General features: G+C 42.6%; 1 protein-coding gene across 3 annotated transcripts in view; it reads left to right on the plus strand.

Annotated features, from left to right (window-relative positions):
• Kdm3 (Lysine demethylase 3) overlaps positions 1-27,519 on the plus strand; it is a 281,688-nt gene that overhangs the window by 233,776 nt on the left and 20,393 nt on the right. For all 3 annotated transcript variants that reach the window (XM_071771085.1, XM_071771086.1, XM_071771087.1), the window contains exon 9: positions 20,415-20,544. In XM_071771085.1, the coding sequence (XP_071627186.1) occupies positions 20,415-20,544 (130 nt within the window). The remainder of the gene's footprint in view (positions 1-20,414; positions 20,545-27,519) is intronic.

A 27,519-nucleotide genomic window follows, 5' to 3' on the forward strand; every position in this document is an offset into this window, starting at 1 on the left:
GCGAGGATAGCCATATAAGTATATATGGGAGATCTACACGATCGTGTGAGCTCTTTTCACGGTGAGTTTAAGCAAATTTCTTCTTCTTTTGACTATAGGTATGTTTCGAAAGATAAACGCTCCGGAAAATAAACGAGTTTCATTGGAAACATATTGACCGCCATCAGCAACATTGTTTTGTTGTACCGGAATTTAGTTTGATGTCGACCTTGACACAATACAGTTACTCGCTGCTGCCGAAAGAGCTGACGAAGTAAATACTGTGGCGAGTTCTTCCGTCCCAGAACGACGGGGGACGCTCTTTCTGTAAATCAGAGTCGATGTACGCTTCATCGAGAGAAACACGATTCTACAAGTATAGCACGTATATAATCGTGCATAACTTACAAACTTTTCACTTTCTATTTATCTTCCTTTAACAATTTCCTCTTTTTCTTCTTTGCGTTATATCACAGATCTTTCTATCGTACCGATCTTTAACGATTTTTACAGTTATTATAACGTTATGTAATCTTAAAAGCATATTTCAAATAATTTGTTTGCTATCTTTGTTATTTTAATTGTAGCTTTCGCGCCGAGCTTCGCGAAATCAAAATAGAATTCCATTCATTCTCTTTCCCTCTCTCTTTCTCTCTCCTTTGTTATCCATCGGAAAACAGATAATACAATGATGGAGCGACGATTACGTTAGTTCGCAAAACACGCTATCTGACTCGCCATATCTCCGACATTCGAAGGCCGGCGGCGCGCGCGATACGATCGCGAATCGCGTCGATACTTCCAATTGTGCGCCACGTTCTTCAAAAACACCGAGTTTATTTTCGTTCGCCGGCAAAAACAAAAACATTCCGTTTCCGCTCTTCCGTTGGTTGCATTAATTTTCACAGCGTTCGCCGAACGCGCGCGTTCAGATATTGTCACAATACACGATTAAACGTTTGAGTTCGAAAACGAGAAAAATATTCAAGAGAAAATCCTCTCTGACTGGCTAAAAACGATGGTGAAAAGATTTTTTCGACATTTCACAGACCTGTATCTGCGTCATTCATTCATCGTTATTCACGTGAGAGTATTACTGGCTACGAATTCAAAATAAACACCTTAAATAACGATGACGGTCTTAACAGGACGCACTGCACAGTGAAGGGGCATTGTTCCGCCGAAGCTAGTTGGAAGCCGGATGGGTTTTGAGTTTTTGTGTGCAAACGATGTCCTGGAATTCCGGATCCTTTTCCGTACCTTTTCAAGCTGCTTCTCTCGCTTAATTGAGATGTCCAGATAAACAATCGAAGACAAGACACAGCTCTTTTGACGTGCGATTGAGTGACAGAACTTTATTGTTCATTTAAAATTTAAATCAAAGCTATTTATCTTCAATACCAGGGTATTTTAATGCGGAATTAAATATATGCCGCTTTAAATTACAAAGATCCTTAAATAAATATCGACTCTGAATTCTCGGGGAATTTCCAAAGAATCTATCGTTGAAGATCGGACACTATAATACTGGTCGGTCGTTGCGGTCGGTTTTCCTTCTTGGTTTGCAGTCCGTAGTTCTCACCGAGTCTCTCTCTCCTCCTTTTGCTGCTTCTCCCGTTTCTCTTGAGAGCCAGCGCTGAATCACAACCGCAAATATCCACCTCCGGTAACTTGCTCCACCGGCTCTCCCGGCTCTTCGAGCTTCGAGCTCGGCACGAAGACGGGCGGGCAAAGAAAAACGATGGAGGACGGACCGGCGCGGCGCGACGGCCGTCGAGAAAAGAGAGCAGCGGTAAAAGAGACGGTGCAACGTGCGATTGGCCGTGGCGCGGAGGTGGAGAGATACAGTTCCTCACCATATACTTTGCGATGGCGATGCTGCGCTTCGCCGAGGCCACGATCTAGGTCAATAGAGAGCTCGGGTTTCTCTCTCCTCGACGGCGATTCAGCGCTCTCTGTATTGAGATCGCGGACTGCAAAATTGCGTCTACACGAATCGTCTGCGTATCTTCTGAGCAGTCAGCAGTGCTCAGCCAGTCGCGATAGTTGTAACACAAGAGCGATCATAAAATCGTTGAAAACGACTTTGAAATGATATTCAGTCGTATCGTTGAAAAAATTCGATATTATGTTGCTTTTTACACGTGCATGAAGGGAGATGTCAATTTATTAACGAATATTTTTAATTTAATTGTAGGCATCAATGATAATTACTATCTTTAATATAATTGTACATGTACTTGTGCAACATGTATAGCTAGATAGCACGCAGGCGTAAAGAAATAATAATGTCAAGGAAATAATAATAATTACAAAGTTTTAAGTATCGCGGTTGCATTTCCTTGAAGAGAAGCGAAGAGATCATAGTCATTAATATGGGCTACATAAATTATGCGTCACCTAAATAGATTATGTATAGGAGATATAATTTAAATTTTAATGTACATAGCGTTGCAAATAATTAGCATGCATTAGCATGCTAAGCCGGTCTGGTTTTAAATATACTATCAGAGATAAATTATATATTTTAACGACGTCCAAACAGACACTGAAATTCGCACATTACCAACCCGTGTGTGAGAGCAAACTGAAATTATCTATCTTAAGTAAGCAAGCTACATGAGATAAGAATATTTATTTTTTGCAATAAAGTAAATCTACGCACGTGCGTAATCTTTAATGAAAAAAATGTTTAAAATTTTTCAAGATATTTTATGTAAAAAATGACACGTTTAACGAATCTTGCTTGCATTAATTAACTTTAGAAATCATCGGTACGTATCAGTATGTGCTCGATAACGCGTTCAATGCGCATGCTGCTCATTCTCGATTGATCAAAGTGCGTGAACTTCGCGAGGGTACAACGAGCGATCTTGAAAAATGCTCGTTGCGTAATTTATACGGCCGCGCGATTAAGGATTGATACATGTACATAAATAAATGAACGGATTCGCCGTAATATGAAAAAAACCCGTTAGATAGAAGTTGTTTGCGGTAGATAAAGCGGCCAGACGAATTTAACCAATTCCAGCAGTCGCTACTCGTAATGAACGTATTATGAGAAAAACGATCCTCTTCACTCGTGCAAGCCAAGAAATTAATGTTAAACATGCGTAAGGAGCGTTTATTTTTTTGTTCAGTCATTCATCTGATATTTATTAATATAAATAACAGCTGATTGAAGGAGGAGATTGTTCTTGTGCGAAAGTAAAAATGTTCCGATTCGAATAGCCGCTCGCTGCAGTCGTGTTTAATTACGCATACGTCACATTACATTACGCAGGGCAGCCACGCAAGAAGTCGAAGTACCCTATGTCGCGTGATCGTGCGATTAACCGCTCTTAATTTCCTTATAATCGCATCGCAATATGATAATTACATTCCACGCTGCTTCCGTAGCGTGTGAATTCATTCTCGTTATCCAGCGCGTGACTTCGGTCCGAAGGTTGATGTATCGCGACGAGGTATCTCGAGTGAAGTGACTACGTGCTCTACATTTCTCTCTCTCTTTCTTTTTTTTTGTTCTGGGTGCCCGCATTCCGCATTTACTCTTCCTCAGAAAAAAAATCGTTAACGTCGAAGCGGCTGTTCGCCATCGTTATCTTATCGGTGTTGTACGCAGCGCGCATTATCAACCTCGGCAGGCCGACCGTATCGTTATCACGTGCGTTTGTCACCGCCCTCTTCGCGTCTCTCTCTTTCTCTATATCTCCTCCGCTCTTTGCATCTGCAAACGCCGCTGTTATCGCGCTGTAAACGCGCGCAATTGCGGAAATAGCCGCGCGAAAAATCGCGCCGATCGCAACGCGGCATTTGAAGCATTTTAGAAACGTTAAATTGAAAATTTCTGTCTGTTGAAAAATTTGGCACATGACCTCATAATTATACGATGGCATATTATCAACGACCAAAAGAAGAAATATGTCCACGATATTTCGAGAACGTAAGAGATTAACGTGTCAGCTGACTGTTTGACTTTGCATTTAAATACAATTGTCGTTCATCGATCATCGATCAATCGTGTTCTGTCCAATTAAGAGTGGTCATTGTGACTATACGCGTCGTGTAAACGCGATAAATATCTGCGACGTCTAAACTAGTGGCGTGACATCGTATGACTCATCGATAGTGTGTAACGTCCGCTTTGTCTCTGTCAATTGGATTGGAGATAAAATACGACGCGAATTCGTTATTTTTATTTATTCGTCGTTGTGTTTGAATGTTTTATACATTTCTATTCCCCGACAGTTTCAAGATAACACATGACATATCGCGAGACACAGATATTCGTAGTCGATATTTCTCGCAAAGCCGACGTTCTCTTTTCGCTGATTTATTAGAATAACTTTGCATTGTCTTGCATGTCCTCCGAGAGTAACCTCGCACGATTTTTTATTGTTGCGTTACGTTGCATCGCGCACTCCCGCGGCCTCGTCAATAACGCTCGCGCGGCAACTCTTGGACTAAAGAAAATCGGTTCCTCCCCCACGTTTGTTATTCGCCCCGCTCGGGATATTGATCAGTTGGCGGTTTTCCCGGCCTCGGCCTCGGACAAAGGAAGCGGCGCGCGATTTACAACGCAGCCAAAACGGCAGCGGCTGCGAGTTAACGTTGGATCGCGCGGAATTCGTGGAAGAAGATGGAAGAGGATACGCTCCTCGGAGTTGGCTCCGGTCCCAGCTGGCTCCGGACGTGTAAATGGGGGCGCAGTAATCTCGCACTCAGGGGATATCGCGCGCGCGCAAACGGGAGAAAGGGGCATTTATTATCCGCTCTCCGACAGTGTGTCTCTTTAATCATTTCAACCCCACTTTGATCGAAATCGCATACACTATGTGTTTAGGTAAACAAATTTAGGCATTCCGGGAAATGTTTCCAATCTCTCTTTAATCTGCTTTCTGAGAATCATCAGTAGGATTAGATAACTTGATTCGTTTTCTATATTACATGACCTTGTTCTAATAGAATTTGGAAATATAAAGTGACTTAATATATTGTAATAATTTAGTAAATTATAGTATAAAGTGACAATTTAATAATTTTAATACATTAGAAAAATTAACTTCTCGATCGAGACAACACGATTAGTAGGAGAATTATAAGAATTATTATCGAACAACAATACTAGCACTATCTCCGAAAGGTCAATGTAACTTCTAGACGTGCTCACAATAGTTTCGTATAATTTTCGTTTTTATCAATCACTCGAACGTGTTAAGGAGATGCTCGTTTGTGTGTTGAAAACTCGTTCCACGTGCCAAAACAACTGCATACGCAAATGAAACCGTGACGCAATCGACGGATGTAAAATTCATGAAGTCTATCAACATTAATATGCAAAGTAAACGCTCATTAATTTGCTAATCTTTTTCCTCATAATGTTTGTAATGCTCATGTTTTAAAGAGCAGATAACGCATTATATTTCAAACGTTCGGTGCATCGACTGTACGTTTACATCACTCACGTCCTTGAAAGTAAACGATCTGTGAATCCCGCGCGTGAATTCTTTCGTCGTGGAATTATTTTCGACCGACACTTTCGTTATTCGAGTCACAGTCTCTGTGAAAACTCGCTGGCTTGACGTGGCGAGAGGAAGCCGCCGCCGCCGTGGCTTATCGACGACCTCGAGTTCATCTTGTGAAAGATCGTTTACCCTCGAGAGCGAGAAACGACTCGTTAGCGAGAAGCAACGCGGCTTTATCCGCGACAACTTATCGATTTTTATTTTAAATTCTGTCCCGTGTGCGGTTTATTTCGGAACATGCGCGCGATAATCGCTATTTTAAGAACTGCGATATACGCATCGACGTATTCGTGCTACGGTCAACAGGAACACACGAAGGAAGTCGGACTTCGTCATGTCAGTTCTAATTTCCTCAAATAGAAACGCTAAATTTTTCTCTCTCCAAATATTGCCAAATGTTTGTTTTTGGCAATTACTGGTTTGATGCAGTATTTTTTGCAGTACATTGTAAATTTTATATCGGTAGATTTAACTCTACGATGAGATTGAGCTCACTTTTGAAGACTCTTTTAGAGAGGTATTCAAATTTTTTTCTCACGTGGCTTTTAAATTTTTGCGAGGAACGCGATACCTGCTACTTCGAGGATATTTCTGAAAGAAACGTTCATCAACCCAGTGACCTTCCTTTCGTCTGTCCCGCGCGAATCTCGCCTTTCGGCCGAGTGTCTTTGTGTGCGTTTCTTACGCAAGGCAATAAAGAATTTACCACATCGTCTTCGTTGCAGACGAGTCTTAATTTGTGGACATTTGACTTGCCAAATGTATCTCATTTGCATACATTTTGAAGATAGCGCGTGATAATTCTGTGCACGATTCGCATATCAAAATATATACAACTTGATCTCAGAAGCATTATTATCAAGAGCTTTAAACTCATGCGTGTTATTTTTGCGACACATGCAGCATTAGTCGTTCAATAAAATGAATTCGTGTCTATATCGGAAAATTTAATTCGTGTAGAAATGTATATTTATTTACCTTATCGCGTTACGCTCGGAATACACAATATAGTCTTTTTAATAGTTGATCCTTGACACACGCGCGTGACTGTAAAGTGATACAAATGCGAATGTTTGCTTAGTAATTAAATTACGAGCTATTTTCACGCAACGGTCCGTCCGTGGATTTTATCCTGTTTGCGTGGCAAGAAAATTATTTCGCAACCGTAACAGAGTGAGTCTTTCTTGATGCGATAAGTAATTCCACCGTCCGCGAGAATTCTCTCGCGCAACAATTCACCGAATGAGACAGTGCCGTTCTACTTGCACTGCTCTTCGCTTTTCTGCGCGTCTTTATCGCTGACGTTGTTTTTTTTAACACGCGCAGTGATTCAATCCGATTTACGCGCTACAAATTCTCAGTAAATTCCTTTCGGTATCGTAAACAATTCAAATGTAAGCTTCCTTTCCGCATTGGTATAGAGAATAACAGGTAGAGATAAACATTCATATACAACGAGCCTGTCGGCCGGCTGGCCGGCCAACTAGCCAATTAATTTTCCCGCGTGTTTCCACGTGGGAAAAAAACCATATCGCCTCGTTACCCCCGTCCGTTCAGGCCATTGCACAGTTTCTCGCATAATGCATTCCATTCTACGACTGGACCGGCGCCAAGTGCATGTTTACGGAAATCTCGGCGGGGCGGCGGGGTGATAAGGGGGTTGATCGCGCGAGTGAAAGACTAGATTTATTCGCAGACGCGCCCGCGGACGGGCCGGAGACAAAAGGCGAGAATCGCGGATCTGGATTCGCGCGAGTTATAAATGATGATTTGTTTATGGAAACGCGATATAGCGAATGTGACGGCCCGGCCGGCGCGGAGAAGAAAGGAACGCGTTCGCGAAAAGCGGGAATTTCGTCTCTCTCCCGTGAGGCGCGTGAGACGACCTTTCGGCGTGGGCGCGACTTCGCGCGATTAATCGCAATCGTTCATTAACGTCACGATAAACTCATTTTTCTGGAACAGTGTTACAACGAGCGCGATGACGATAATTGGCGAAATTCTGCTGATATTAGGGTTATCGGGCTTTACGGCGGTTATCCGCCGCTTCGCTAGAAAAGATAACACAATTACTCGATTTCGATAGTGCAGTTCTCTCTTTTTTTGGCATAAATACGATGATCCACGCGTTGCGATACCGCTCGATAACAAGCGTAATAAATTGATAAAACTCGTGTAAAAAATGACGTCTGCAGTGTCGTTTTTGCGAAATTTTATCTCTCGACTTGCAACATTCTTTCTCCGAGAAATATGTCGGCGAAACGTACGATTTTTTTTACCGGTTTCTACCTAGGATCCGGCATTAGGGCGTCGGAGGAGTTGGCTTCCCGGAAGCCATGCTCGTTCCGCGCGGTTTCATAAAGCCGACTGACTTAGAAGCGTGATCTGACTATTTTTAAAGCTCTGGCTCCTCGTGTCGCCTCCGCCTACTGTCTCGGCCGCCAGAGCGATGCGAGCAAGCTCGCCTGTAATTTTCGTCATGTAATTTCCGAAGGAGTTCGGTAACCTGGCCGGCAGTTTGTCGTTCCCTTGATCTTTACTCGCGCCGCGGGTGATTTACTGGCTTACCGTCGCCTCTGCCCCTTCCCACCGCTAATTATATTTCAAGCGGCGAGAAGAATACGTGTGTATCGCAAGAGAGAATACCCATTTCTCTCTGCTTTTTTTTTTAATTTTATTTTCGATAACGTGAATTGTTTTAATTTCAAAGCTATCGACAACGGGAACGGACGTATCTTTATCACCGATTGTGTTGCACGAATTTAAATGTCTCTGAAATATAATTAATTACTGTTTTCGTGATATCAGATTTTCCACAGTGTCTATCCATTTTTTTTATAATGTTAAAGTCTTATTAATATATAAAAGGTTCATTTCTCTCGGACGATTATTCTTCACCGATTTATTATCTTCTAGCAATTTTCATTGAAAGAAGAACTACAGCCTTATAACGAGCTCTTGTTTATCATGATTTGCGATGATTTATTCGCATCGCAAGTTTCACAAATGTGTAATTTTATTATAAAATGAAGTATTCTTGTGTTGAGGATGATTATTTGCTACCGGGTTATTAAGCTCCACAAATTAAATTAAATCATGATTACTCTTAATGAAGGTAATTTATTTATTTGCGGTTTATGAAGACCTCTTTTAATTATACATTCCAGGAATACCGCGAAATTTTATGGAATAATTTATAAAATCGAGATATTTGTTTTTTATTATAGACGATTATTTTTCATCCTCTTTTATATTATTTTCGGTTTCCAATAAAGAGAGTATTACATGAATTAAATATTTTTATAAATTTACAATTTATAAAAATATTTTCAAATTTTTTATAAAAATACATAACTTTTGCATTTGATTATGCATCACGTAACTCGTAGGATACACCACCATGGAAAATTAAGTGCAAGAAATTTTGAAACTTATATACTCCAGTGGATTTGGTACGTTAAGCGAAATTGTCAAAATATTAGCGGGTGGTCCATTGTGTTTTAACCCTTAAGTGCCTAGACTTTCTTTTCTTAATAAGTGAAATGTTCCAATTTGGCCTTGCAAGGACGTTCCAAATTCAATAAAGTGCCACCGGGTTTTGAAGCATGTACTCCAGCAGATTGTTACGTTAAGCAGAATTGTCCAAAATCTTAGCGGGTGGTTCATTGTGTTAAACCTTAAGGGTTCAACATCGATTCTCTTTTCTTAAGAAGTAGAAGTTTCTAATTCGGCCTTGCAAAGACGTTCCAAATTTTAAGTCCCACTGTGTTTTGCGGTCTTATTAAAATTCAAAGCCCTGGATTTCTTATGTTTAGGTCATGGACAATTTCCCGAAGAATACCATTTTCAGTAACGGTATTCTGCGGAGGAGAGCACAGAATGTGTGATATGATAATCTATATAAACTGTCATGTGTCAAGATTTTATATTCTTCTAACAAGTTGAAGTAAGACTTTCGCTCGTTTCGTTCGATATTTCTCTATTTTCCTCTACGATGTAATCGTGAGAATTTTTACCTTGTAAATAACGATAGCAGGTTAATTGAGTTCCGTTTACCTCGAATACAAGTCATAGATCTCTGTATTAATTTGTATCTCTCTTTCTAATCGAAATATCGACGAGCGCTCCGAATGCGGAACACAGAAGTTCTGAGCAGGCACGCGGCACCGATTATGCGATTTGAATTCCCCCTTCGCCGTCGTGCCATTATTCCGGGTGTCCCGAAAAGCACCCCTTGGATCGATCGTCCGTATCAACCCTCGGAAACCGCCCTCGCGCGAGCATTCGACCTTTCGTGCCTGGGCTTCCCCTCACGGATTTATTGATCGCCCCCTCAGCTTTCCGCTTCGATGCCGGCGATTCGACGTGTTCCGTACGTATACGGACCCCTCTCTCGGTCTCTGCGTAATATAAACGCTCTGTCGTTCATTTCCCGACCTTTCTTCTGTGCGCCGATCGTTCGAACGATCGTAAAACATTATTTCCCGACGTGAAACTTCCTCGGGGCCCGGATTAAATCGACGGGGAATCTTCTTTCTCTCGTCTCTTGACTCTAGGTAGGCTGCGTAAATAATTTTCGAGCGAGCCAGCTGCGGTAATTTACAAGGGGCCATTCACCGCGCAGGGATCATTATTTCATGCGGTTCTTACTACCACACACTCGTAAACAATAAGAGATACATGTTTTCGCTTTTCGGGTTCGTTTTAAATTTAGCAAGGTTGAGTTACGATCTTTAACATTATAGTCTGAGAGCAATCGTGTTTTTTTAAGTATTTTTAGTAAGATCACTTAATGTTTGAGCTGAAATTAGGTCAGGAATTATCGTTATACGTTATCAAATTTACAATACAAATTATTAAAGATTAATGATTTAATATATTACAATTTAAGCTATGATTTATTATCATAGCTTCGACAATTATTTACAATAGAACGGTCTGAAGCGAATGAGAGGAGAAGCAGACGAGTATTTTGCGACTGTTTCTCGGAAAGAAGGTCTTTCTCTGTCAGGGAAATCTCAAGATCGTTGGCGTTAAGTCGACGGCGAAGGATTTTTATGCGTCAGCAGCTGGCCTCCCTTCTAAATTCGACGTCGAGGCCGGCCGCGACTTTGTCCGCGAATTTTGCAACGCGCCTACGATCGCCGTGCGATCTACACGTCACGTCGTAATATTCACACCGAGCAGTCTCGTTCTCGTTCGAATGCTCCAGCCGAAAATAGAGCACGGCGGGTCGGTGAGGCCCGCGCTTTGGCACGCCTTGCTTTCTGCACGAGCAATTTTGCAGACGTCGAGCACGCGTCGAAGCTTGACCGCCGATTTCGCGTATTATAGGCTCCGCTTGCGTCTCGCGCGGAATGAGGATTCCAGTTTGGTGACTTATGTGACGCGCGCGTTCGACATACATCGAGGGGCTCTTAGAAACTTATATAAAGCACCATCGCGTCGTACATCAAGACTTGACTTGTTAATTCGTAATGTATTTTTGAGAATACAAGCGGTTGAGAGAGTAGCTGAAAAGAGCTGTAACACGCCACGCGTGTTAAGAAAGAACATTATTATATAAATGATACCGACTATCAAAGGGGTCGTATGATTTCCGGGATGCCGTATCTTATCGAAGTTTAGAGACTGGGTAAAGTAACATATCGAAGTAGCAGCGTGTTCAATATTTATTCAAGATATATCCCTGAGGGGAAAAAAAATGGAAAAATGGCGTTCAAGAAACCGATAGTGACGTAACGAAACGCACGAGTGGTCGCAGATTAAGTAGACAGGAAAAACCGCATAAATAGTCGAGGGTTAAGAGTGGCGTAGCGTAATTTCTGGCTTAAATATGAGACAGGAAACGCTCAGATCCCGCCTGCGAGATACCGCAATTCGGTGTTTTACGTTTTCGCTCGTGTCGCGCCCGACAGTCAAATATAGAACCACTTATCGGGACTGATGTAAATATATATGTTGAGACGTTGTGTTCGCGACGGATATTAACACGAGGCAAGTTGCACGAGGCAGTAGCCAGCAGGTGCTCGCATTTCGACGGGTAGGCGGGTAGAGCCGAGAGCAGGGGAGTGGGGAGCAGCAGCTATAAGGTTAGTGACATTTACTGGGAGAGCAACCTCTCGCCCGCAGGCTCTGTATTAGACTATAGACCGCCGTGGTCGCGGCCGACAGTTCGCGGAACTAGTTTCGCAAACGCGTCGCGCATTTGACACAGTTCATTCAGTGTGGCAGCCGGTCGAGACGAAACAAAAGTCTCGCTCTCATTAACTCGGAATCCGCCGTTTCCCTTAAACGTACGGGTTAGTCAGCAATTTTTAACTCGAGGCGAAGCCATCGCGGATGCCTGAACCTCTTTATTCGTGCATACTTGTTGCTCATACTCTTACATTCTTTTCTCTTATTTCTATTATCCGTATCTGCGCGTAATGTAATATCTATACGTTTACTGTGTATCACACACATCTTGTATGTTTTGCTTGATTTCATTCCAATTTTGCAATTTTTCTTTGTATTCTCAAAGAGGTTTACTATTGTGCCGAATAAACCTGTTTATCCCTCCTCGTTCGAGCGCCGCGACATCGCCTTCAAAATTACAATCGCGCAAATGCCGTCGCACTTCCTTTCGTGTGCGTCGCTCATTTCTGGGTTACGCACGCTAATAAAACGACGAAAATGAAAGTTGCGCGTGGCTGCATTCGTCGCGCTTTATTGCTCGCTACTTCAGTCATATATCAGACGTCGATCTCTAGCTCGAAAGTTGGCGGGACCAGGGAAACGAAGTCAATTTTTGCTTTCATTTACGATCGCTGTTAAACGAAGACGTTCATTTATCAAAAGAATTTAATACCGAAGCTGTAATATTTGCGTAATTGCAATTTGATATTACTATTGAAGTCATTCAGTTATTCTAGCTGAGAGAAATGTACTGAATTAATGTATACGCGTGGATGTAGATCTCAATCTAAAAAAAGAACGTGGCGCCGTAATCAACCGCGATATCTTCCACGAGAGCGTCATTACTCAAATACACTTTCTCTACTTATATCATAACCGAGGCTAATGATCCAGAAATGGATAGATCATCTTTGGCCAAGGCCGCTTTGCTTTTCGTTACTCAATCACCGGGCTTTCCCCGGGAAACTCGACCGCGCCGCGATTATTTTACGGCGCGACCGTTGTGATTTACGATCCTCTCAAGTCGACGTAATGCAAATGCGTGATAAATCACCGGCGAGCGATCGTATTGTTCCCACGAGCGCGAGCGGCGCGAGACGCCGCCGCGTCTACGTGGCCATTTCTGCGTCACCCGATAGACATTGGCCGTTGCGCCGAGGCGTATCTCTCTCACCCGGCGTGATATACCCAGGCTATCTAAATGATGCATTGGCCATGCACACGTACACGTACACGCATGAGGAAAGTTCACGCGTGCGTGTGCACACGCGCGAAACTCGTTCCGTTCGCATCGCGCCCCCGCCCTTTCCTCCCACCCGCATTTGTATATCTTTCTTTTTTCTCTCTCTTTTTTTCTCGTATTCGTCGGTTTCCGTCTGCGTGGAATTACGTCACGTAGAAATCACGGTAATCACGCGGCGGGTGCAGAAAGCGTAGGAATGCAAGCGCTAATTTGCCACGCGATATACGTATAAAGCAATATACGGCGCAACGGAACGCATCGCGACGAGCGGAGGACTAACGAGTTTTTTTTCCACGCGCGCGCGTTTCGCATGGTTTTTACTTATCTTCTCTTGTCCTGGAAGCGACGAGCGACCGTCCTTCTCGAAGATACACCTGCGTTCTTCCTAGCGTTTTTTAATTTATCGTCGCTAACTTCTCGAACACATTTTAGAGAAACTGATTCTTAGACGCCGAGATCCCGGCGGGACATATAACATAAAAGTCGAGCGTATGCCATTTTACGACGGGAAAGTTAGGAAAGGAATTTTCGAAGAGCCGCTGACCGAGAAAGACATTAGAATTTTTATTGCCACGTCAAGGTTTTAAATCAGGGACTTTACAATTCTCCTTTCTACGTTAGCGTCAGCCTCGTAACGATCTAACCCGAAATTCAGGTAACGTAACGCTCCTCTCGATTTGTGAGGGAGAGCGGGGAGGTTTACCGCACCTGCATTCGTTAGCGGCGCCGCACGAAGTGGGTCACCACGTCGAAGTGCTCCGGAGCAGCAGCTTCTCCGGCGAGAGACATTTTTTCCGGACGATCGTCTTAATGCGGCTAATCGAGCGTTCGTGATTTCATATTCATTACCACGCGCGCCGTTACCTTGGCGCCTGCGATCCGCGGCCGGCTGACCTCGGCCCCTATGTGAAATATCAATTATCTTCGACGGTGGAAAATCAAATCGAATCGCGAGCTTGCGTTTGTCACCCGTAGTCCCCTATCGCGAGCAAATTGAAATCATTCACCTTCGCGTTACGCAACGCGAGACAGACCCTCGCCTCCGCCACAGTCTGTTGTCGTATACCGACAACCGATTATTTTTCACTCGTCATTATCTCGGTCTTATCGCCGTCGCATGCTCGAAATGACTGACGCAGAATTGAAAATCGACGCGACGAAGGTCGCCGGCTCTATTTACGTGCCCGTTGAATTTACCTTGCAAATTGTCTCGCGCTTTATGCGACTTCGCGCGTGCAGACGTCGCTTGTTCCTTCGCACAAATTTACATCGCGAGACAGAAGTTTATGTCCCCGCTTATGCACACGCGCTGCTCTCTTTGCTTATGCTACTTCTTCAAGTCTCTTTGCCCGAGTGTCTCCGATTTATGTTAAACCCAGTAGGTTCTCAAGAGATATTTATGAAGCTGTTTAAAAATTGTAATTAAATTATACATATAGTGGAACGTTTCAATTTATTATTACAGTTGCATTCCAGCATTTGCAAATGCAACAAATTATACACCGATCAATCTCTCAATAAGTTTTTATCCAATTTAATAGCATTATCAGGGTCAACGGCGAAATCGGGTTAGGCATGCCCAACCATCGTTCTAGATCACGTTCGTAGTTCGTACGTATCGGTCATGCTCGAAATATATTGCGAAACGCGGTACGAAACGATTTAGCGATCGTGGAGGGAAAATTAACGCTGGCTTCCTTCTCGAATGCGTTCACCTCGCACGATAGAGTAAAGAGGCGTGCAAACAAGGACAGAAGCTGCGTCGATGAAATACCGGGACTGGCAAACATTCCACGGAACTCCGTGCTCGTTTCGGAATCGCGAAATCATAAAATACCATTCGACGGAGAATCTTGAGTAACGAAAAAAAAGTATTTATTTTCCGAATATGTATACGCGAAACATCTCATTGCGCGGCAGGTGGAATACAGAATGCAAATATAATCATCGGAGGGAATTGCTGAAACAGCGGAGCGCGATAAGTCACGCGAAAGTACATATCACGTACTGTAAGAGAATTATCGTAAAATCATCGCGACACGATAATTTTAACTGATTATTGATACTTAATTTTTTGTGTTTTTTTTCCCCTACGCAACTGCTTCTTGACCGCATTAAAATTTGGATCAAAGATTCAGGAGATCGCAAGGCGGCATGCGAGGAATTCTCGGGGCGCCTTGCAAAATTCATGAGACTCGCGTAGATTCGATCGAGAAGCGGAATCGTGTACAATCGAGCCGTTCGCCCCGAGGCGGGAGTGAAATATCGGTGCCGGGGCTGCGCGCCGTGATCGATAAACGGCGATGATACGCGGCGATTATATTTCTTCGTTCCCCCGATCGATCTCTCGCATCGGGTCGGCGATTAATCCTTAATTGAACGCCGGCAAACGTCGCGATTTACGCAACCCGCGTATTTATTATTCAAATTACAATCTCTCGCCAAGGTGATTCGTTTCGTGCGTCGTCCTTGAGATTCCTCGAGCAGGCAGGTAACAATGGGAGCTATGGTGGCCGTTGTCTCGTCGCTATGTTTGTAAATACACAGCAGACGGTCCCATCGCACGCTCGTGAATATTCGCGATCTGATCAATGATCGCTTCCTCGAAACTCGGGCGAAATTCCTGCTTTCCTGTACATTATACGAGGAATAATCCTGGCCGATGTAAACATTGCGCAAAAACGGATCTGCTTTGGCTGAGCCAAGCGGAAAAGCACCGGAGTCGTTATTATTTGTGTTCGTTCTCACAATCAGTAACGCGAGACTTTCGCTATCGCCACTTGGAATACAAACCAGTTGACCTTAGGTCACGATTTCTTAACACTTTCGCGCAGAAATAATATTATACTTGCCACGCGCGCGCGTATGCGTGCTAACGATCGCTTGTTTTCTCGATTTCACGCGTACTTTAGAAGCTTATGCAAATCATCAATATTAATTATCAATTCTCGAAGAGAGAGACGGATAATCGAACGGAGTCAGCCTTGAAGATACATGTCTATTATCCCATGATCTTTTCGAGCTAACGAGATTTTAGAAATTGAAAAAGATTAAAGGTAGGTCTTACCGTGGTATTTAAATCGTGAACATCGTTAAACACACATCCATATTCATCATTGGTTTATATCGCCTCGATCGTATTCAGGATAAAGAACCGCTCGATATCTCCTTGTATTTTAATCTCCTGTATTCCTTGATTCCTCGTTATTCACAGATCACTGTCGTTATTTATTTTCCGTTTCACTTCGTCGCATCTGAATCACTATTTTATCACTTCGCGAAATATGAATTTTCGTAACGCTAATCGGCTAATATTTTCGTTTCAAACACACCTTGCACAGAAATTTCGAGAACCTTCTTTGTCCCGATTGCGTCCGCGACGCGAAGATCCGTTTTGCCGATAGGTATACCCCTAATCGCCGCCTATTCAGCGAAAGAGCGAGCTCATCGTTCCGTAATCTATTCATCTCACGCCACTCACTCGCGATCTTCTCACGGACTTTGCGAAGCACATCGATATGAAGAGTGACACGTATCGGTCGTGCAAGAGGCCAAACGTGAGATGCGAAAGAAGAGTATCATCCATTGAGGATTGGAAATACGTTGTCACACTCTGGGGCGATAATCATTACAGGAAAAAATCGATCTCAAAAAACAATAGTGTTTTAATTCGGACACTAATTTTATTGCTCACTCACTAAACTTAACTTAAGGCCTGTGTCCACGATGCTAGAACTTGGATCACTATTTACTAACCTAACACTCCTAACTTAACTATTGGACGAGTGTTTAAAGACTGTGCTCGCCATGTGCTCGATGATTTTTTTTACTATCTTTTGAACGCCCTCTATACATATTACGGTAACCGACTACTAGCAGGTAGATAGGTCATTTCTGGTCATTCCCTCTATTTTTTTTCCCCTAGGTATTTTTCCGTACCAAAAGCGTATATACCTGAAGTATTTCTTTCCCTTTCATTGACAATACAAGAAAACACAAACGATTTTTCAAGTTGAATGACGATCGATTTCTTTTTCTTAGATATTCCTTAGAATGTTTTGTTCCGATCCCATATTTGTGCCTCGTCGTGGGGCAGTTTTACTTTTACTCAGTTTTACTTTGTGAGAAAAAGAGAAGGAAGTTCATTGTCCGACCCTTGGCATAATGGCTTTCCACCTGGACTTGTCTTGTTTGAAGCTAAGCCTTATTATCCCGGATAAGAATAACAAATATTTTTTCTAATACATATTATCAGCATATTAAAATAACGGCAAACTATCGTTTCTCTAGTCTGAAATTTTTATTCCTGACAAGATTTTCTAAGATTCATTAGAGAATTCGTAGCTTTATAAGGATATTTTTGTGATATAACATGTAGTTTTGGAATATGTAGCATAATATGTCGTAATGACATATTTTACTTTCTAAGAATGCATACATGCGCTTCTTCGAGTGCGGATCTCCTGGAAGTGCCTCGTCTCATTTCTTTCTGCTTCGGCAGCCACTCTCGCTGCTGAGTTTGCACTATGTCGCGCGCATTATGCACGTTATCGTCGTCGTCGTGCAATTCCGAAGTGTCGAACGCGTGCACATTGGAGTGCATACCAACGGGATCTGGCTCCTCAATGACACTCTTACGCACAGGAAGTTCCGTAAAGAATTTATATTGAGCTTCAGAAGTGTGCACTTCGCTGAACCGAAGAACAATCTTATCGATATTAATATCGAACTTTTAATATTAATTTTATGCTGATTATTAGAGCAGCTTTTTGCAATTTTTGCAATTTAAATTATCTGAGCGATAACATTTCAACGTTTATTATCATTTTTAATATTTACGCATTCGGTCTTTAATATGAAATAACATGTAAATGGATTTTGGTTAAAAATGTCTTAAAATTAAAATCGAATTTAAATTTATCGAGAGAGAAAAAGAGCGAAAAATACGTTTTTAAAGGTTGTTGAATCACAGTTTGCTAAAATATGCCACATATTTGTTCGATGATTGCATCGCACATGATAATATATTTTCGTGCGTGCGACGATAAGAACTTTGTTTACTTTGTTTTTTTTTCCAGAATTGTTATAATTTTAAAAGCTAGTCAATTTGAAAGCTGTTAAAAACACGTTATTTTTCTGGTCACTCGCTATCTCGCCGTTCGCCAAACATGCAAATACCAAGGTGGCTTGACTCAATTACCACGAGTCACTTTAAAACCGACGATCTATGCTATTTGCAAATATCCGCGACCTCGAAAAAATTTCGCGAGATAACGAAGTTTAAGTTGCTTTACGAGCAAGCGAGGATTATTAACGCGATTGCGCGTAATTGCGTTTTGGCGCCGCGATGTTAAACACGATGCAGTCAGCAAAAGGCAAGTAGATAAGTCTCTACATTTACACAACTGCGATAATATGCGCTTTTGAACGCATTTTAACAAGCGATGTCGCAAATGTCGAAGTGCAAACGCGGAGTGAATCGCGCGTGTTACGTTTCCATGACGTGGTCTCTGGAAATGAATGAATAAAAGAATGAAACACAAAATTCTCTCTGAAATTTATAGCCATACTATTTTTTATTATTACATTTAATTATATTTGATCACGTCTCAGCACTGTACAATGTACAAGAAAACTATACTAAAATAAAGTATTATTATTTCATATAAGTCATACATTCATATTAGTATACTTACGCATTCACAAGGAAGACTAGAGATGAGATATCTTTGGGTCAGGGTCGACATCCTGTGAAATACCGTAGAAAATACCTAACTAATGTCGTCAGACTAACACTTTTTTTAAAGGTCTGCCTTTGGGGTTTTTCTACGCTACTTGATAAACCAAATCAGTAAATAATCAAATCAGTGATAACCAAATCAGTAAAACTTCTGTCTTCCTGGTATTTTAATCGACCTTATATATACGTGTCAGCCAAGTTTCGAATGGTTTTCGTCACCAATCATGAATCAGCGTGTTATTGCTTCTCGTCTGGAGATCATACCTGCGTGTGCGTCAATAGCGGTCTGCTTTTTCAGGACTGTGGTGCCAGAGAGTGCACCGCACTCTCGCGCACGCCGAGATAAAAGGGACGAGAGAAAGAGACGGCGAGGACAGAGGCGCGAGGGAGATAGGGAAGGAGAGAAGATACGCGCGCGCGGACGTATTTATCGCGCGCGTGCATTGTAAGGTCCGCCGACCGAGCGTGCAGATAAACACGCGCGTTGCGCACGTAACAGTATAAATAACTTGCGCAAGCGTTAATGAATGCTCTTATCTTATACCTCGCTCTTCCCCTCCCCCTCCAAGAGTCGCGAGATAGATATACCAGCCAGACGTTGCGTTTTATTATCTCCATCGATGCGCGTTGCGTTTCTGCGGGATGAGCGAATTTCTTGCCGCGCGAGGAGGTATAAAGAGATAAAAGTTACGCATATCCTAGAGCGAGTTCTCCGAGATATCGCGCGCAAATAACATAAATAAAACGCTGTGGAATGATATGATGATAACAATAAGTGTATACAACGTCAGTTTTTACGCATAATTATCGGCGTAGAGCCATGCATCTTCTCCTTAAAAAAAATCGACATAAATTGTGCGTAAAACTGATTGGATTTTATGGGAGTTACTTCTATAAATTTTCCCGTGTACTTCAAGGTTTAGTAAGGCATGATACGCGTTGGCAGAGAACTGCGAAAATCTATGTCTCGCAAAGTGTAAAAAGTACGCGCGACGGTAACCGCGCGGAGAAGGCAGAGATCCGACAATTGATTTCGGTCGCCCCGAGTAACGGTAACAGCTGACAGAGCTCGTTGCCCCTAGGGATACGGGGAATCGCGGGGCCTCCGCATTTCTCTCTTTTTTCCCCTCGCGTTAAGCCATTTGCGATTTCCGCCGAGCTTTGCGAGAACGGAGGCCGCAGGGCAGAGATAAATCGATAAAGAACGCGAATGTGCGAGGGAGCATGAGAGCGAACGTGGAAGAGTTCCTTTGCGTCCGTATAAACTACGCGCGTATAAATTACGTCTATCCTTTAAGCGGAGCGCATAAAGACGTTCACGCCTTGCAACGTTGGTCTTTCGAAGACCTCATGAAAACACTAGTACGATGATTAGCTAATCAGAATGATTTGAATAGCAGTTTTTATCTGTGTAAATAAAGGAGAGACAACGAGGATTTAATTAACCAAGACGTGACAATTCTTTTGTAAAGCCGATAATAAGCTATAATAATTACAAGTAGCCGTGTATTTTTATTGACTTCTAATTAAGGATTATTACAAGCCGCGTCATTGTTACAATCATGTGCCGTTAAAGCTGTTTGGCTAAATGCAATTGGAAATCTATTAGACGACGGTGCATTCGCACGCGAAACAAAACCTGTAAATCCGCTCTTAATCGCCAATGGCCTCGTAAACCGCGAGCTAATTTGTACGCATCGATTCGCACAAACGCCGGGGACTGAGTTTTCGTTTTGCTTGCCTGTTGCAGGGAACGCCGTGACGCGGAAGTACGCGAGATGGAGAAGGCCAGGTTGGAACGGGAGAGACTTGAGAAGCAGCAGGCTGAACAACAAGTTCATAAACACTTCGAAGAATCGCTCAGGCTAGCGCAACAGAAGGTAAGTCACGCTTTACTGGTCATTTCATCCTGACGTGACGCGTTCTTTTTGATCTCTCTAAGGATGCTTCTTGTGTTAGATATAGATTTATCGGTTTTCATTGAGCTCCTACTTTTCCACAGTTTTTTTTAGGATTGAATCAGGGATTTAAAAGAATATAAATCATTCGAGTTGTAAATAAAGGGTTATCTTTGTTGGTTCTGTAAAGGGCAAAGAAAAGAGACAAAGGCATAAAACTCACAAAAGACTCACAGATAATACTTACGAAACTTTTCCTAAATAAAAAATATTTATCTTGTCGGAGATAAAGGTACTTTCTGGTAATACAGATAGCTATTATCTAGATCTATATGACGCATGGAATTTTGACGAAAGTGTCCCGATGTGTGTGTCCGGACTATTTAATCCTTATCTAATTATCCGCGTTCGTTATTTTCGAGATTAAAGGCAGCATTCCTCCTCAGTCTACCTGCCCAACAATATCTAACTTTATGACGAGGAAGATGTATCTTTTATCTCGCAGGAAAGTCGTTAATTATTTCGCTATGCTTATTTATAAATGGAGAAATGAGGATTGTGGAAAATTTTGGTTCGGATAAAAATTTACAAAGAATTTGCGAAGAATCGGCAATAAATTGTCATTCGTTAATCGTGCTGAGCAAAGAAATCGTAAAAAAATGGAAGGTTTTTGTCTCAGCTTTGCTTTCTCCTTACTTTTCCTTCTTTGAGAGGAAAATTCCTAGATAAAACAAAAACCTTAAAACAGAGAAAATAGTCAATCCAGTATCCGTTATTTTCGAACAAAATCATTCTTAATTAGTTTGTAACAATTTTTCTTATTTTTCATTAAAATTAGGTTTCTTTGAAACAAATCTTTGCTACGAACTTATTCTCACGGAAAGCAACGGAGATGTATTAGTCACTAAAAGATTAGATAATTATTTTACGAAAATGCTTATACAGTGTTTTTTTTATTTGCCTTCAAAGAAATTTCTGTGAGAATAATAAGCACGCGAATAATGAGTTTTGGAAAAATCTATCTTACGCTATGATAGGAATTTTTCGAAGTTGTTAATTATCGAAGTCCTTCGATGTATGAATTATGAACAAATAGATAAATCTGTAAAGATATCTGTGAATGTGTTAGTATCTGAAAGAAGAGGGGGAAGCCAAAGAATCTAAGGTCTCACACCATACTGTTTCTCAACAATTGCCCAGTCCTCAGTCTTGTTCGATCTCGTTCGGTTTTGTTTGGAAGTTGTCTAGTTACGAGAAGGAAAAGTACCGCGAGAATTCCGTAAATTATTCCGAAATATCGAGTTATTTGATGCAAGTTTTCCATGCATTCGTAATCTATCTAGTCTACCATCAGTTTCTGTGATAACACATTATATCGGGCGTTAATATCGTTAAGATACACGCGGTGAAATTTTGTCCATACGCAAAACTTTCTTTATTCGTAATCTCGTCGTTTAATTAGTGGATTGTTAATGTGCGGAATTGCAATCTACCACTAATATACAGAGAGTATTGAAACAGAGAATTTGACGGAAATGATCGTGGAACGTGATGAATCGAGGATGGAACTAATGGACTCAGAAATCGATTTTTGGTTATGGCAAGAGTGGTGCCGTAGCATGTATTTTTCATATTCCTTCATCCCGCATACGCTATCTATGGATTACATTAATCTATTAAAATCAGAGGGGACTGAAAATTGTCACTATGATCGCCAGGTAAATTTATTCTCAATAGTTTGGCTATACAATATAAATTCATCATCACATTCGCCGATTTATATCAATTTATCATAGACACCTAGAAAATTAGTAAATTAAAAAACTAAATTCATTTATTTTGAACGGACGTTTCACTGTAGAGCGATTTTCTCGAACGCGATCCACGTATCCGCGATATCGGAATATCGCATCAGGGTCAACGGACAGGTTTGCGACGCTTCGACGCATCGGTGCATTGTCCGATAAGCGCGATTAACGCATTTCCGAGCACAATAGTGCGGGTTCATTTCGCACGCGGCTCCGTCGCCGACCTTGGCATCTCTCCAAGCCAACGCCAGCGAACCGTGACACATGTTCAGTACATTCGAGATTGGCTAACGATTTCTCTGGAAAAATTTCGCGTGGCACGAACGCGAGCGTGAAATTTCAATGCATCCGAACTTCGTAACTTTTCGTTCGCTGTTGCTCATTGCGGCAATTATTTTCCATCATCGAGTAAATTTGATGAACTTGATATTTCAAAGATTTCAACTTTTCCGTTTAGCTTACGTGGCGATAATAGAAAATATCTTAAATAAACTTTTTACTTTTCTTTATATCTTTCTCCTCTAAAGAAGAATGTCCAACGTGACTGAGACTACATCACAAGAATCCAAAATAAATTAAAATAGATTTTGCGTAGGCACGCACTAAAAAAATTAACAGGATGATGAAAGCAATAATACAAATGGCCGGATACGATGTATCGACGATTTTAAATTACAGTCACAGTACGTGGTACACGAATAACTAATGATAAACAGTTGCCTGGAAAACGAAAGATTTATCATTCACATTTTCGATTTTTCTCACTAAGATTACAAATAGTTTATCGTCAGCTTTTGCATCAAGCGACGGATAGAAAAGCTTTTATACTCAGGAAATGAACGTTTAAACTTATCAATTGCTTGCACACAACGTATGTATTGTACTTACTTTAGCTATTTGTACAGTTTTCCGCAAATAACTCGACACTATCAACCAACCGATTGATAATACAGTTGATTATACAGTTTACTGTATAATTACAATGACGTATCTTAATTACACTCCGGCGATATGACCTACATCAATTAATTATACAGTACTATTTTGCGATTTCTACTTCTCTCACAATTTTGCAGATAAACTGTTTTGCAAAATTATACTTTCATGCATATTCCGTAGCAGCAGCGCCTTTTGAATAACTTTTGAATAATTTTTGAGGTCAGTGGGTAAGCGCTTCACGATAAACTCCGCAATTATTAGCAGCGGGGCATTTAATTATGCAGCGCGGAAATACGCTTTCGTTGGTGAATGACAAACTGACGCTCAGGTGGGGGAAGGAGGTCACCGTCGATAGTGATACAGAAGGAGGCTACGCGCGAAGTTACGATCGTGTCGATCGTCGTCGTCGTTAGCGAACCTGAAACTTTCACGCCGTTTGTCAAAACGGTCCCGCAACCGCTTCCTCCCTCCTCCTTCCTCGTCGTCTTTTTCTCCATTCCCGGCACGGATACGCGTGTGCGCATACATATACATACATGCATACGTGCGTGCGAACGTTTCGCGAGTGCGGCATTTGCAATGCAAAACTCGCCGGCACGAAGGTCATTAATTATGCACTCCGGGCGACGGCGGTTCGCAACAATAGAGTCGCCGAGGCGCGCACTCCGGTGTGCATGATCATCGGCCTGAGTAGATTTTCCTCTGCAATATTTTCGCAACGGATGATACGTCGCTGTTCGAATTCCTTTCGCAGCGAGAAACGTGAACGGTCTCTTTCAAATGCGGATTAAGAAAAATGCTGAACCGCTGGATTATCGTTTCATTATTTGCGACTTTTAGTGCGTCTCTTTCTCTTTCTGTGAACGCAAGAATGCATAAAGTTAGTCGAGACAGATACAAAGAGTTCGATGCGAACATTCCCACAGAATTACGATGCAGATACACTGTATGCGGATATTTCGAAGTAATTGAAGTCGTAAGACGGTAACACTGATGTCTACCTCTCGCCCACGTAATATCATATAATATATTAATTAATTTGTAGGCGTACATATGGAATTATAATTTTCTAATTATAGAGTAATTATATATTACCAAGGAAATATGAAATATGCTGATATTTTTAGTCCGACGGGCCTCAAAATAAACTCGGTCTCGCAAAGTTGAGCAGTAATAGAGAATTTTACCCTCATTTCGGTAATATAATTATAATTATACAGGTCGCATACTCAAAACAAATACTTCTTTCGTATCTCAAAGGATCTCGATGTATACTGCATGTCTTAAATTTCCATCTCTGATATTTCCATCTTTTCTCTGCATTCCGAGCATTCGTCACCCACGCAATCGACACACTCCGAGCGAGAAATGAGTGGGTATCGCGAATTCGTATCGTAACGTAAACGCGAATCATGGACTGTGCGATGCAACGCAACGCAACGCAACGTAACGCAACACACATCCGCGATCATCTTCCTTTAGGAACGATGGCCGTATTCCGGGTTGCACTCGGAGAATTTCGTCACGTTTCCTCGCCTCGCCGTTAGCGTTCGCTCGCCGTGAATTTGCCCGTCGGCGTACCCACGCCTTCTAATCCCGTGGCGGAGTTAATTACCGCGTTGTCCACGTACCGTGTCCGCGTGTGTGTGTACGTGCCTGTGAGAAACACCCGGCTCTTCCTCCCCGAACGCGCGTCGTACGCGCGCATAAATATCGCGCTCGTCTTTTTCTCTTTCTTACATGCGCGTGCATACGTACTTATAGGCGTGTGTGCGTTTGCCCGTTCACGTGTGTCACGCACACGTGCACGCGACCGACCAGTCTCTCTCTCTTTCTTTTTCTGTCTTTCTCCCTGGCAGTACAGTTATCCGTAATATACGTGAAAGCAAGTCGCGCGTTCTCTCGCGTAAGCGGGTCACACACGGCATCCGTATATATGTACACGGGTATGTACGGTGCCACGTACCATATGCACCGCGGCTTAATGCATATATGTATGCGCTCGCGAGAGAGAGGGAGAGAGGGAGAGGAAGAGAGCATACATGCACACGATGGCGTAATACGCGGTGAACATACAACCGCATATGGAGCTCGAGAGAGTCCGTAACGGACGGCGTTAGGCGGATTAGTCTCTAGTTACGACCGCGTACGAGCCTCACGCACGGATACACACGCGTGCAGTGTGTGGGCTCTAATCTCGTTTGATCGCGTGTGTTACACCGTGGAAGGGGAGGCGCTCTTCTCTCTCGCGCGCGGTACGGCGGGGGTCGGGTGTAAATTGGGCGACCCGTTAGATATATCCGCTCGACGGCGGCGCGGCGTGTTTCCTCCGCGGTCGGCGACACCGTCCGCGCGCGGCACCGCGACGCGCAACGCGATCGCGGCGAAGGTCGCGTTGCGCGCGGAGGTCGTCGAGGCCGATATACCTTTGACCGTCGCGATTTACACGCGTGCGATGACATTAAAATTCGCGTGATTACCCGGGCTTCGTAAACTGAGTAAAGTAAGCGAAGAAAACGGAGCAGAGGAAGGACTGAATTGATCAATTGTTACGCTAGTTATTTTTGAATAAGATATTTGACATAATATAATAGTATATAGATTTGATATGGTGCATAATGTACATGTTAGGTACAACTCAAAGCGAAAGGCACATATTATTCTTAAATACTATTCTTAGAATTTAAAAAGGAAGACTGTGGCAGATGCAGGTAGAAGATTTCTATTTTGCCAAAAATAACGGTGAAAAAGAAGAAAAGGGAAGATGACAATGCAGAAGAGGAAATAAAAGGACGAGCCGAAGAAATATCAGATAAAGAATGTCGAACTAAACGATTGCACGTCATCATAATCGTGCTGTCGTCTTTGTACATCGATAACGTTTATACCTTGAGTCAGCGTTGTCGTAATAACGCACGTGCTTGCATTTATTATTATCGCATATATTATTACCGAGCCTGATTATCTTCTCGGAGATCTCGGGGAGATGAAAGGCGTACTTAATAAATCGAAATCGACTTGTCTAGATTGAGGAGTGAAGGGCCCCTCGAGCCGGTACACAAGAGCAGGCCGTACTAAACCTTGATTACGCCATCTCGCGCGTTTCAACGGGTTGCGTAACGAGCTCTCCGGCTCTCTCTCTCTCTCTCTCTCTCTCTCTCTCTCTCTCTCTCCGGATCTTTTTCTTCTCGCTTCCCGCGGGTGAGTCAAGGTTTTCGGGCCGGCTCGCGGAGCGCCATGTGCCGGCTGGAAATTAATGACACGGTCAGTTTCGTCGAACGCAATCCGGCGCTTTATAATTACACCGCTGCTTCGCGGACCTTGGACAGGTCCCCCCCGTCGCAAGAAAGGACGGGAGACGTCGTTCGGTAGATCGATACCTCAATCACGTCGATGTTAATCCTGTGCTCGGCATCTTGCAATGTCCGGCATCCTTCGCGAGATCTTTACGATCGTTCCTCACGTGACATAAGCCTGTACTTTCGACTAGTCATCATAATTTCATAAATCTTCTTTCGCGGAAGTATATAAATCTCTTTTACGTAATACAACTGTAAATGTTTGGCCAGAATTACAACGCGATCCTTTGTCCGTGGCGCGTATAGTGTAAAAGGTACAAGCGCACTTGTACACGTTTTGCAACGATGAAACATGCCGCGGTGGGAAATTCAGAGACGTATTCATTAGCGTTACAGCGAGCCCGCCGTCTTTCGCTAATTTCTCGCGATATACGACAGTTAGCCGACTGTAGCAGTTAACGTCGCCGTAATTGTGCGATATACGCGTCTCGAGACCGCGCGAGGTCATCAGGTACGCGGGATGAATTTTCTTTGACGCCGCGTATCCGCAATTGTGCGCAAAGGCTCATACAATAATCGTTTCTGTGTGCCATTGTGCCGGGGCTGAATAGAGACGCACAATAGAAATTCAAAAATCCCGTTAGGCATCCGGCATTGAATGGGTAGCACGGCGTATGCCCGACGTGTGTACATGACGCCACGATGGTTGATTATTGTACACTGGTTTATTTACTGGTCATCTGGTATTCTATATTTTTGCAATTTTTTCGGACAAAGTCGCGTGAATTATTCCCAATCATCTGTGATCCGAATACATAAAATATTTCGTGCGATAAGCGTTGAACTCGATCTCTTTCCTCTTCGTTACACAGAAAACGGAGGGCTAAATAATTCTTCCCGGCGTAGAAATT

Source organism: Temnothorax longispinosus, chromosome 2 (genome assembly GCF_030848805.1).
Source record: "Temnothorax longispinosus isolate EJ_2023e chromosome 2, Tlon_JGU_v1, whole genome shotgun sequence".
NCBI lineage: Eukaryota > Metazoa > Arthropoda > Insecta > Hymenoptera > Formicidae > Temnothorax > Temnothorax longispinosus.